At 38.4% G+C, this 14,091-nt stretch overlaps 1 protein-coding gene and 1 long non-coding RNA gene across 2 annotated transcripts in view; one reads left to right on the top strand and one right to left on the bottom strand.

The window, feature by feature from the left end:
* The window catches only part of hdac8 (histone deacetylase 8), a 79,205-nt gene extending 69,691 nt beyond the window's left edge, over positions 1 to 9,514 (top strand). The window contains exon 11 of the mRNA XM_072594936.1: positions 5,413 to 9,514. Within this exon, the coding sequence (XP_072451037.1) occupies positions 5,413 to 5,435 (23 nt within the window). The 3' untranslated portion in view covers positions 5,436 to 9,514. The remainder of the gene's footprint in view (positions 1 to 5,412) is intronic.
* Positions 1 to 14,091, bottom strand: part of LOC140495806 (uncharacterized) — a 109,915-nt gene that overhangs the window by 64,712 nt on the left and 31,112 nt on the right. The gene's annotated exons all lie outside the window — the stretch shown is intronic.

The raw sequence follows: 14,091 nt of genomic DNA, 5'->3' as shown, positions 1-14,091 counted from the left end.
TATTAGAATTTATAAATGAATAAGCATTATAAAAGAGGCGTACAAAATCCAAACGAACAGGAGACATGCGCAGAATAGAAAATTTTAAAAGACTACAAAAAAGACTAAACGTGCAAGGAATATCAAATTTATGCCAATGAAGAAAGTAATGCTAGGAAATTTATGTAACCGCTGCTGGACATGAACTTGGATGACATGGTTGCCTACGACCCTCCACTAGAGTTTTGCTAGTGACTGGGTAAATAGTGGGCTGCCTGCCCACCCCATGGACTAATTAATAGCCATTTAAACCCCAACTGCAGACTGTCAAGTAACTGTTATCAACCTGATCACATATTTAAGTAGGATTATGCTCCTATTTTGATTCTCTATATCAAACAGAACCCTCCCCCACTCCCCAACAACACAAATATTTGTCACTGCTTTTCCATCCCACATCACCCCTTGCCAGAGAGAACCAACATGGATATGGAAAAAGATAGGAAATAGGAACTGAAGGCAAAGTTATTGACTTAGCTAAGATATTAACTGAATGATATGAGAAAGTAGTGTTTCTGATTAAGAACTCTAAGTTGCCGCATCTGACTTTGGCATTCCACTGGGATTTGTGTTCGGGTATCAAGTGTTATATGGGTGACACGGTGGCTCAGTGGTTAGCACTGCTGCCTCACAGTGACAGGAAGCTGGATTCAATTCCAGCCTCAGGCTGTTATGGACTAGGCCAGACCCCTCAAAACCTCTTTAAGCAGGTTGCTCAGACCATAACTTTGCTATTTGTTTAGCTCAGTGTATAGTGGATATTCCTGGTGTAAGTTAGCTGGGTCGACTGCCAAGTTTTAAACAAACAAAATTTATTTACAAAGTTATGAAAGGAAACACAAAGAACAGAAAATAGAATATCCGATAACTTATCCTATCCAAGCCCAACTTAATGATGAAGTTCTGAAAATACATGTAACAGTTCCAATACAGTCATCCCTTAACACAGCAGTAAAACATGGTTCAGGCAACTTACAGTTTGCACGGCGAGAGAGAAGTCAGCAGCCTGTTTCACACACATCCCCTGTTGCAACTGGACCAGAAAGCTGTAGCTGCCTGGACTGGCCATTCCCCTTTCATTATACAAGTTATTTCTAAAACACGAAAGCCTTTGGCCTGAGCTATCATCTGTTTAGGGGTAAACAAAAAGGGCCCCAATAAACCATTCATCTCTGCACCAACTCGGCTGTTTCAGAGCCTGGGCTATTTTATGACTCCTCTGAAAAACAATCAAGGACACAATAACTTTGAGGAAAGGAAACAGCTTTGAGAAAAGGACCAGCTTTGTGACAGGGCGACTGTCTGTATGGAGTTTGCACATTCTCCGTCTGTCTGCGTGGGTTTCCTCCAGGTGCCCTGGTTTCCTCCCACAATCCGGAGATGTGCAGGTTGGATTAACTGCCCATAGTGTTCAGCGATGTGTAGGTTAGGTGCGTTAGTCAGGGGTAAATGTAGAGTAATAGTGTAGGGGAGTGGGTCTGGGTAGGTTACTCTTCGGAGGGTCCATGTGGTTTTGTTGGGCTGAAGGACCTGATTCCATGCTGTAGGGATTCTGTGATAATTATTCATGAGTTTGGGCTAGAAAGTCATGTGTCCAAGTTTTCCAATTACATATAGATAGACAGCAATGTATGCAGTGTTGATGAAGCATTACATTAGAACTTATAATTATTAATAAATAGTGAGTAGGCAAAATGGGCCCTCTTGTGGTGCAGTGGTAGTGTCCATACCACTGGACCGAGTGGACCAGGTTCAAGTCCCACCTGCTTCAGAGGTGTGTAATAACATCTCTGAACAGGTTGATTCGAAAAGTAGGCTAAGTAAAAAGACCAAGAGACAAGTGTGAGGAATCCACTTTAGACCAGAAATGTAGAGCAATGTGTTTTCTAAATGGTTAAAGCTGGAAGTGGTGGCAGCCCGTGTAAATAGTTCATTAAAATATTGTCAGTAGATACAAAAAAATTGAAAAGGTGAATGGAATACTGGACTTTATGTCTAGAAGATTGGAGTTTTCAAGACCTGCTACCCCTGAGGTCTCTTTTATATATTTCCCCTGTCAGCCTAAACCTACACCCTCTAGTTCTAGACACCCCCACCCCAGGAAAAAGACTTTGTCTATTTATCCTTTCCATGCCCCTCATGATTTTATAAACCTCCAAAAGGTCACCCCTCAGCCTCTGATGCTCCAGGGAAAACAGCCCTAGCCTATTCAACCTCTCCCTATAGCTCAAATCCTTCAACTCTGGCAACATCCATGTAAATCTTTTCTGAACCCTTTCAAGTTTCACAACATTCTTCCAATAGGAAGGAGACCAGAATTGCATGCAATCAACAGTGGCATAACCAATGTCCTGTACAGCTGCAACATGACCTCCCAATTCCTGTATTCAGTACTCTGGCCAATAAAGGAAAGCATACTAAACGCCGCCTTCACTATTCTATCTATCTGCAACTCCACTTTCAAGGAGCTATGAACCTGCACTCCATGGGTCTCTTTGTTCAGCAACATTCCCGAGGACTTTATCATTAAGTGCATAAGTCCTTCTAAGATTTGCTTTCCCAAAATGCAGCATCTCTCATTTCTCTGAATTAAACTCCATCTGCCACTTCTCAGCTATTGGCCCATCTGATCAAGATCCTGTTGTAATCTGAGGTAACCCTCTTCACTGTCCACTACACCTCCAATTTTGGTGTCATCAGCAAACTTACTAACTATACCTCTTATGCTCACATCCAAATCATTTATATAAATGATGAAAAGTAGTGGACCCAGCACTGATCTTTGTGGCACTCCACTGGTCACAGGCCTCCAGTATGAAAAACAACCCTCCACCACCACCCTCTGTTTTCTACCTTTGAGCCAGTTCTGTATCCTAATGGCGAGTTCTCCCTGTATTCCATGAGATCTAACCTTGCTCACCAGTCTCCCATGGGGAATCTTGTCGAACACCTTACTGAAGTCCATATAGATCACATCTACTGCTCTGCCCTCATCAATCCTCTTGGTTACTTCAATTGGTTTGCAAGAGGCATAGGTTAGCTGTTTCACTTATGAAAAGTCTCTGACATATCCAATTCAAGGTCACAACTTGCAGCATCTTCTAAAGGAAAGACAGGTGATTTTTCTTTGCTTTTAAGTGGCTTACTGCTGAGAATCGAGAGCTTTTGGCTGCTGCAGATCTGTTGGTTTCTGTCCTGGTCTGACTAGGTTCTCTCCATCTTGCTCATAGGCCAAGCTGTTCAGCTGAAACAATCACCTTGCTGTTGTCGGCAGAGGACCTTTGTCATTGATAAATGTACCCAAGTTCACAATCCAGTTAGTTTCACTTGTAAACAAACCCTTTGCTCCAGTTCCTCCTCATGTTGCTGAAACCCACAGCTACACAGTTCAAAAAAGGTATCAAATTCCTGACTTTTAAAGCCATTCTTTCTCATTTCAGTCCACAGTTTTAAAAAGCACAAACATTTAAAAAGACAGGCTTTCACAAATGTAAAAGCTTGGTTAGACTTACCTGCAGTACTGTGTTAATTCTGAACAACACCTTTTGGGAAAGGTACATTGGTCTTGGAGTGAATGCAATATAAATTTACTGCAACAATACCTGGATTCTATTTTCACTGATTAAGGAATCTAGGACAAGAGGACATAGACTGAAAATCTGAATTCAGAAAGACTTATACATGCAAAGGCAGGTTGAAGTTTGTAGATGGCAATTGATAATTTTAATTCTAAGATTGATAAATTTCTGATAATCAAAGGAGTAAAAGTGGAGAAATAAGTATACTGGGCAGGACACAGCATCTTGCACATATGCACTCTTGTTGCTTTTGGGGGGCATATACAATATCATGCATTCAATTATTTATGCAAATCTAAAGCTTGAAATCTTCAGGCATTACTAGGCATTGCAAATTCAGTAAGATTGCACCAATGTTGACTTCCTTAAATCCATGCTGTGCAATATTTTCAAGTTACTACTAAATAATATCAGCCAATAACAAATTCATGTGCGTTTTGTTAAAGGACAATAATCTGATGCACTGAAATTTGTCAGGCATTTTTTTAACATTGGAAATGGAAACTTAAGGCCTGCTGTGTCCCCCCAACATGGACAACAAGCACAAAAACCATTGAGACCTTGAATGCAAACAGTTGACGTGCCTCATTAAATATCTAAATTATGAAGCTCCTCCAAAATGTAATAGACGCGATGAGCATCTCCTCAACTTCAGCATCTCATTTTGGACCTTCTGCTGATGGGCAATCCCTGTTTAAGAAAGAATTGGCCCTGACATCTTTGATCTGAGCCAGCTGTGTCTAATGCAACTGATCTCCATGCTGGAAAATCCCTCAGTATTTAACAAACTTTCATCTTTCAACATTCTAGTTTCATGAGCAGCAGAAAATGTGCGGAATATGTGTGTTATCTGGCAATATTATACATTGCTTCACAGAAGGATGAAGCATAATAACACTGCTTGTATTAGTGACAAGTGAACAACGGTAGATTTTTGATTCTCAAATTATAATGCAAAAATATATTTTTGTGAAATTGTAATTCTGGTTACAGCCAAGCATAAGGCAAATTTGTCTCCAAGAACACTATGCAAGATGCAGACTAAGCACAGGAAACATACTTGTATAAAATGTCAACTAAACACAAGAAAACATGTATCTGCAGGCACCAGGTGCTCGATATCTGAATCATTCCAAATGCAGAAGCAGAAATCTGTGATATCTATGTGATGCAATAAAACTGTAATTTTGTTTTAGTTATGACACATGGATGCGGTTACAACCTTTAAAGAATTACGTAAATTTAAAATACTAAGATTTTCAGAATGAAATCTTGTTCGTTATCACCTTACAATTTCAGAAGTTATCTAATTAGGACTTACCGGTAATTTGATGAATTGAAAAAAAAATTGTATTAATTGTCATTGACTATGTTATAAGGTTTTCAGTTTATACATTTGTTAAAAATTTGTAGTGGGTAACTTGGATATTTGCTGGATTGAAACTGGCAGGAATGCATTTGAACAGTGCAGTTTAAAATATTAAAACATTGCTGGTACATGCACACTGGTAATTGGACATGGGAATTTACATTAATTTTATTTTGGCACTGCAGCAGTAAACCTGATCTTTGTCTTTCAGTAACACAGAAACAGTCCTTCTAAAGGAGATCCTTTCATGAGTGTTTGGTTTAATGTTCACGGAGACCACCTATTTCTGCAGAATGAGAATTTTCTAGATTTAATAATTTGAGGATTTGACCACATTTGTTTTGTATTTTTCTGCATAAAATTTGCATTTAACCTGAGATTGTCACAGTGCTATGTAAAAGTTTTTTTGTGTGTCTTTTTTTCCAGGAAATCTGAAGAATGTAATTTAATAAGTGGTGGGAGTGAACAGAACACTAGAGAAGCCTTTTAACTGAATGCAGTCTGTGGCTGTTGTAGCTGCAGGGGAAACTTGGATGAAATTACTCGCAAGTTCCAGAACAACAGATGTTCATTGAGATTTGAGGCTGCAGTTAACCCTTTCTTATTCAACTGCATAGGACAGACCATCGGATGCTTAAGGATTGCAGTAACCTGTTGTTTTGTGTTTTCATTAACATAATTATGTTGTAAATATGTTTTTAATTCATTTGTAGTTGCTGCTTTGAAAAACACCCTTTAGTGGAGTTGCGGTTGGTTTTGTTGTTGGCTGAAGAGCCTGCCAATTTTATACAAAAACAGAAAGTGCTGGCAAACCTCAGCAGGTCTGGCAGTATCCGTGGAAAAAAAAGCAGAGTTAACATTTCGGGTCCAGTGACCTTTCAGAAGGATTCTGAAGAAGAGTCATTGGACACAAACTCTTCTTTCTCTCCACAGATGCTGCCACACCTGCTGAGGTTTGCCAGCACTTTCTGGTTTTGTATAAAATTGGCAGGCTCTTCAGCAATTTGTTTTTGTTTCTGATTTCCAGTATCTACAGTTCTTTGATTTTTCTGCAAATATTATATACTGGGACTCAAATAGCATTTTGCTTTCTGCCCCTAGATATGGAGTTTTTACTGACCTTGTGCAGTAATTTTTGTTTAATCAAAGTAATCTGCAATGAATTGTAGAAAGAAATTATTACATTTTATAAACTAAACCTATGAAGCAATATAATGCTCACGTGCACTGCTTTTTATGAAAGGACCTGGATTTGTGTTCCATGTTCTTCAGCTACACCTGGCAGTTTTCTTGGCTGAATTTTCAGAGGAAAGGAAAACAAATGCTTCTTTCAAAGTCAAGGCTTCACAAGGTGGATGAAGTGAAGTTGGATCTTTTTTCTCCAGAGCTAGCCAAAGAGTCTCTTTTAACTCTGTTTACAAAATGCTGGATGAAGCTTGTGCTTTTTTTTTAAAAGTTACAGTGCACACCACATGGAGAAGAGGGATGGTGCAGAAAATCATATTTAAATTAAAGTGGGGAAATCAGCAAAAAGTTTCAAACAAAATATTAGGAAGATAGTCACTCACTGTAGCAACTTATTTAATTTGATTCTTAATTCCTTATTAAAACGGAAGGAGACAATGCTGGAGAAACTCAACAAGTCTATCAGAGTGCCAGTTCTGAAAGAGTTATATGCTGCCAGATTACCTAGGTTTCACCAACATTTTCTCCTCCTTTTATAATAAGGAATTAAGGATCAACTTAAACAACTTGCTACAATGAGTGGCTATCTTCCTAACATTTTGTTGAAACATGTTGCTGGTTTCCCCACTCTAAATAAGACTTTCTGCACCATCCTCCTCCTCTGTGTGGTATGCACTGTAGCTTTAAAAAAAGACAGGCTTCATCCAAAATGTGGCAGCATATAACTCTTTTCAAAACTGGCATTCTGATAGACATATTGTGTTTCTCCAGCATTTTCAGATTTCCAGCATCAGCAGTATCTTGCTGTTAAATGTTTAATTCCGTACTGTTTGTTGTTTTTTTTAACTGCAAGGGTTTTCTGTGGAATCTTATTTAAGTCCAAGTCTATATGGATTTTTCATGGTGGTTTTCATCATTTTCTCTTGGGGCCCCACTGGCAGTCACTATGTGATGGAATGGACCTTAGCCCTCCTGCTGTCCTAAGCAAACTTCCAGTTTGCAGATGTTTGGACTGGCAATACCTTTGACAAACAGTTTGCAAATTTGGGTTGATTTCTATTTCCAACTCAGAAAACATCAGTGAAAATAAATTGCTCTGGTGTTTGAAATAAAAGACAAAATTCAGAGTAACAGCTGTATCTACAAAAAGATGAATGGCATTTTTTTTTCCTTTTTGAAATATTCAGAATGAGGACAGCTGCCACTAATTATGTGTTTTTTTTTGATTGATAGATATACTCGTCAAATGAACACTTTTAATCTTAACTTTACAACATGAGTTCCCAACCTGCAGCCCAAGGGTCATATGCAACCCCTGCAGTTTCCAGTTTTGCTCTCTGTTCACCATATTTGCCTTTAAATCATTTGTAGTTTGAACATGTTTTTCTCTGTTGTTAAGTCACTGGTGAAAAATCCTCAACTATAACTGTAAGAACTATTAGGACTAATGCCTTGACATGCATAAAGTTAATGGAAAAGTGGTAATAAGCTTACTCTGTGACCTGTAAGGACAAAAGCTTGGAAATTCCTCTGCAGTAGGATAACTGGCAGTTTCATTTAAATATCTTCAAAAAGTGAATGTCAATATTGGTTACCCTAATTGTTTTGTCATTAAAAGTTATGAGCTTTTTTCCAATTTTAAATGTATTTGTTTCAATGTTGAGGGATATGAGGACTTAAGTGATAATGCTACTGAACCCAGTACCATGAAGGAGCTGAATTCATACCAAAAGTGGCACTGTAACATGATTTGCTGAGTCTAGATCTAACAGAGCACAGATGTCAGTGAACTCTTACCACCTGCATCTCAGGCAGCCTTTGTAATATAAAAATTTAGTTTCCAGTATTTACTGAGGTTGGCAGCTAAGAAGACCTACTTTGTGTTTCTTCTCCTTATGCGATTTTAGAGAATTCCAGCAAGGTGACTTTCTCTGTTTCTAGTTTGGCTCCCTGTGAGTTGGAAACTATTTCTGATGCCATGATAGTGGGTCTGGATGCAGCATAAAACAAATGAAAAGAATGGAGTACTGTCGAGCAAGTGTTATTGAGTCTGACAAAACTAGGGAGCTGAATTGACCAATAGATGTACCATTCTAACTGGTGGTATTGAACCTAGTAATCTAAGACCTTTGCCTGGCATACAGTTAAAATAACATGATTGCTAGATAATGTCTGTTTTGGTTGACATAAGTTCGAATTCATTACATATCAAGCATCATCAGTTTCTGCTAAAGGTTATGCCTATATAGTCATGACCAGTTCTTTGTTTAACATTTTTAGCTGTTTGTTCATATACATAAAGGAAATTATTGCAAGTGTTTTACCATTTGTCCATAGTGCTGGCATCAGAACACAGTTTGAATAAAACAAAAACAAATTGAAACAAAATTCAAACATTATAATGGTTAAAAAGAAGCTTTGCTGGTGTATTGGAATATGGGTATATGCCACTTCTACTGGAATAAAGCACAACAAAAAGACATGTATACTCGGAAAATATTGAAAAAGTTACTTTTTACAATGTGTGCCTTATCAGTTTATCTGTACTTCTCTCACAAGCTTCTTTTGGGGTGAAGTGACCATTGATTTAGGCAAGCTTGGCAACAACCCACAAACCCATGAGATGACCAGTTGTGTTTTTGATGGTGTTGGCTGAGGATATCCAAGATAAAATTAAAACCAAAAGATTAGGATTAACCTGGGCACAGAGAAAAATAAGAGTGAGAGAGAGCAGTAAAGAGGACACAAGAAACCAGCAAAAACATCAAATGTGCAAAATTGAAAGCCAAGAGTAGTAAGAAGGCAGCAAAGTGACAAGATAATGAAGAAGTTTAATGCAAAACTATCACAAAAGAAACAGTTGTGGAGGAGCTGGCACTGTGAATTTCTACACCACCTTTCCCGTGTATTCATAATTTAGCAGACTCTGTGTCTATCTATAAAATGATTTTCCACTTATCAAAGCATTCCTATAAAAAGTCATTGTGTTTGTTATATTGAAAACCATTGTCTTGTGTGAGGATTATCAAAGTTCATCTGCAGGGGCTAATAAAGAACAGGGACACATCATTTGTAACTAATCCATTCATTCACCAGCATGTTGTTGCAATTGCTTGTTTTTAGCATCCTTTGAGACCAATTCCTTTCCAAGTATATTTTAAACATGGGGTTTTATCTATACATCAGCCTAATTAAATAGTTTTCTGGCATTTTTACTGATGTTAAAGAGTCAATGTCTAACAATGTTTTGTACTTATTCCTGTTACTGTTTCTTACTTTGACAGTTTTTTTTGTGGTGGCCAGAAAAGTATGTGGTTATTAATAAATGGAATTGAAAATGCAATTCTTTGTGCTTTCAGACAGTGTTCCTTTGATAGTGTTTGTAAAAGCTGTTTCAGTATACTCATGACCATGGCTTTGTTTGATCATTTTCTTTAGCCTCTTTTATATCTACTTTTAAAATCACTACAAGTGTTTTACCACTGAACCACACCACTGAAAAGGAGTAACACATGAATTCTTCTGTGTACTGAATATTAGACATCTGTTAACTACCAAAAAAAATACTATTTCTTTCCATGGCAGAGTAATATAAAAAAAAATTGTTCCTGTAATACTAAACGTACATTACTATGTAAATTCATGAAAGTTGTATGGAGCATCATTTTAAAGGCTGAGATTATACATGCTATGACTCTCTCCTTTTCTGCAGCACCTTTGTGGGTGCAAATCCAAGAAAACAGCCGACAGGAAAATAATTAGCCAGTCACCTCAATAAGAGTTTTCTAGCTTAATGTTAGCTATAGATCTGCTTCTGCTCATGTGCTTCATATCTCCTAACCATTGGCAACAATGTTTTCTTGCTGTTGTTGTTTCTATTTGTACCTCCCCCCCCCCCCCCCTCTCCCCCCGCCATGTGTGCGCACACAGCATGCAAATTATTCCTTTCATTTCAATCAACTTTACTTTTCTGAGATGTGGCACATTCTCTCCTTACTTGGTATTATTTAAATGGGTCCCAATTAGCTTTTGTGTCACCGAAGCCACCATGAGTTAATCAATGACAATGAGAGGCTATAATGTCATTTGGGACACGACACGAACATACTCAATTTACACAACTGGCAAATTTACAGTAACTGGATAATTACAATTCTGAAAAAGATTGACTGATTTTCCCACCAATTACCATGAAACTCTTATCGTTAATAGCACCTCAGTTACAATGCTCTGACTAAGAACAGCCAAGTACCTGAAGATGAAAATTCCTGATCTGGGTAGTTACATTCAGTTAGAGTGGTAAAAACAATATTTCCTGATTGTTGTCAAATGACTTGAGGTATTTTGTTTGCATGAACATTTAAGAACTGTAGGCATTAACACTCCAGAGATGTGACACAATATGTCTGAACAGGTTGATTAAAGCTGTCTAAGGATGAGCACTAGAGGTGTGGTGGCACAGTGGTAGCTGCAAACTGTGAGTCAGGAGATCTGGGTTAAAATCTCACCTGCTTCAGACATGTGTAATAATAACTGAACATAAGAGACACGATGAATGATATCTAAACAATTTGAGTTTCAAGAATTCTGTGGACTTTGTAAAGTGTGTGACAAGGACTATGTGAAACATTGGTAGTGCTCCTATCTCTGAGTCAGGATCCCCAGGTTCAAGTCCTACCTGCTCCAAACGTGTATCATAATGTGTCTGATTGATTAAGAAATGTGAAAGATAATTGATGAGGCCACACTTGGAGTATTGTGTTCAGTTTGGCCACTTTGCTACAGGAATGATGTTACTAAACTGGAAAGAGTGCAGACAAAATTTACAAGGATGTTGTCAGGACCCTAGGATCTGAGTTATAGGGAGAAATTGGACAAGTGAGGACTTTTTTCTTTAGAGCGTAGGAGACTGAGGGGGCATCTTATGAAAGTTTAAAAGATTATGAGAGGCATGGATAGGGTGAATGCACTCAGTCCTTTTCCCAGGGTTGGGGAATTGAGGTCTACAGAGCGTCATTTTAAGGTTAGAGGAGAAACAGTAAAAGGGACCATTAGGGGCAACGTTTTTACACAGAGTTTTTTACACTGAATAAGCTGCCAGTGGAAGTGGTTGAAGCAGGTACATTAACAACACTTGTAAGGGAGTTGGACAAATACATGCATAGGAAAGGTTCAGAAGGATATGGGCCAAGTGCAGGGTAATAGCGTTAGCATTGATGGACATTTTGGTCAATATGGACCAGTTTGGGCCAAAAGACCTGTCCTGTGCTGTTGGACTCTATGAATCTATAGGCAGTACCCTGCTGGTCAGTGAGTGTAATTTGTTACTTGTTTTAAATAGTCAAATGGGTCATTTGATGGTGAGTTTTTGAAAACAAAAGATAGGGTTTGGATTCATTTGTAATTTATCTGTAGCTTATTGCCCTATCTTTATTAAGTCTAAAGATGGACTGTTAATGTTCACCTCAAATAATGGACACTGTAAGGTGCAAAAGGCAACCCATCCCAGAAAGCATCAATAGCTTCAAACACAAAATACGTGAAATTGGAAAAAAACAAAAAAAAATTCTGTTAATCCCACTGGTTCCTAAGTTATAAGTACAACACCAAACTAACATTGCTGAGAAGACTGCGATTAAGAAGGCCTTTCCTAGCCATTGACTTAGTAGCTGGGAGCATTATGATAGCAGTTAGTCCGAAGGAAACCATGGAATCACAGATGGAAACCATGATGATTTCATTTCAAACATGTATGGCTCATAAAGCAGCACCAATGGAAATATGTAGCAGTTGGTAACTGGTTTAATTCTCTTCTGTGGATGGATGCACTGTTTCCTTTCAGTCCATTCCTTAATTCCACGGCTTTGTTCAGACATTGATGAGAATCAGAAAAAAAATTCCATCCTCTTTCTAGAATGGAATAATGCAATTCTCAATAAGTAGTGTTTCAATGTGGCATCCTCAGATGTACAAATTAAGTATTAATGAATAACTTCACATGTAAGATTCATTGGGGCAGGTAGTATTTTATGTCCATATTCTTTCCTTTGTCTCATAGTAACCTATAATTGTTTGGGACTTCACTGCTAAGATCAGTATTTGCATTAGCTTTAAAAGTGTGGGGTTTTACGATTGGTGAGTAGTGGAAATATAGAAACCATCCATATGGTGGAGTTCAGATTAAAGTATTGTCTTATTTGCGGGCAAGTTTAAGCACATGTTTGAGGGAGCAGGGAATAATAGGTTTTGCTGATAAGGTTAATTGACAATGGAGGAAACTTGAATGAAACATCAGCACTAGCATGGACTGATTGAGCCAAATGATCTGTTACTGTGCTGTTAATTCTCTGCAATTGGAAACTGAAACAGTGGTAATTTATTTTGTCACCCTTTCCTGAGTCTAGGAAGCTGGTGCTAATTCGAACACCGCAAAATTACTCTGGTTGAGAACAGCTTTACTCAGCACGAATTGAACCCGGCATGTTTTATATCTGTATGGTTCAACACCTTACACTGATTTCATTAATAAGCCATCGAACCTTTGCTTCCCACCACCACCATTCACAATTAGCATTTAATGACTAATATTTTATTCACAGCTGTTAAATGGAAAAGAAAACCTCATTTAGCAAAATATGATTAAAATGTGAAATGTATTGGGATTGCCAGACTTCCATAAATCTAAAGGATATAATAAAGCAGCAATATTCAGAGTTAATTTAGGAAAGGATCTTAAAGAATGTCCTCTTGTTAAAGAAAGGTCAGTGGTGAGAATAATTATGTCCACTGCTGAGTATTAGGATGAGACCATCTCTGTCAACGGCTGTCACCTCAATTATCTCCTGCTTCATTGTTTGATTCTGTCCCCAGCAAATTCTGCTATGTGTATGAGTAATGTATTAACATTTAATTTATATTGATCTAATAACGATATGTATCTAATTCTATTTTACTATTATGTAGACAATTATTTGTTGACTTGTTAAAGATAGGGTAAGTTAAGGGAAGGCCATAGAGTCATAGAGATGTACAGCATGGAAACAGACCCTTCAGTTCAACTCACCCATGCTGACCAGATATCCCAACCCAGTGCCACCTGCCAGCACCTGGCCCATATCCCTCCAAACCCTTCCTATTCATATACCCATCCAGATGCCTTTTAAATATTGCAATTGTACCAGCCTCCACCACTCCCTCTGGCAGCACATTCCATACACACACCACCCTCTGTGTGGAAAAAGTTGCCCCTGAGGTCTCTTTTATGTCTTTCCCCTCTCACCCTAAACCTATGTCCTCTAATTCTGGAATCCCCCACCCCAGGGAAAAGACTTTGACTATTTCCCCTATCCATGCCTCTCATGATTTTGTAAACCTCTATAAGGTCACCTCTCAGCCTCTGACACACTCCAGGGAATACAGCCCCAGCCTGTTCAACCTCTCCTGGTAGCACAAATCCTCCAACCCTGGCAACATCCTTGTAAATATTTTCTGAACCCTTTCAAGTTTTACAACATCTTTCCAATAAGAAGGAGACCAGATTTGCACACAATATTCCAACAGTGGCCTAACCAATGTCCTGTGCAGCTGCAACCTGACCTCCCAACTCCTCTACTCAATACTCTGACCAATAAAGGAAAGCATACCAAATGCCTTCTTCACTATCCTATCTACCTGCAACTCCACTTTCAAAGAGCTATGAACCTGCACTCCAAGGTCTCTTTGTTCAGCAACACTCTCTAGGACCTTACCATTAATTGTATCAGTCCTGCTAAGATTTGCTTTCCCAAAATGCAATACCTCACATTTATCTAAATTAAACTCCATCTGCCACTCCTCAGCCCCTTGGCCCATCTGATCAAGATCCCGTTGTAATCTGAGGTAACCTTCTTCACTGTCCACTACACCTCTAATTTTGGTGTC

The sequence above is a fragment of the Chiloscyllium punctatum genome, chromosome 25, assembly GCF_047496795.1.
Source record: "Chiloscyllium punctatum isolate Juve2018m chromosome 25, sChiPun1.3, whole genome shotgun sequence".
In the NCBI taxonomy this organism is placed as follows: Eukaryota; Metazoa; Chordata; class Chondrichthyes; order Orectolobiformes; family Hemiscylliidae; genus Chiloscyllium; species Chiloscyllium punctatum.
This window is presented reverse-complemented; position numbering and strand designations above follow the sequence as displayed.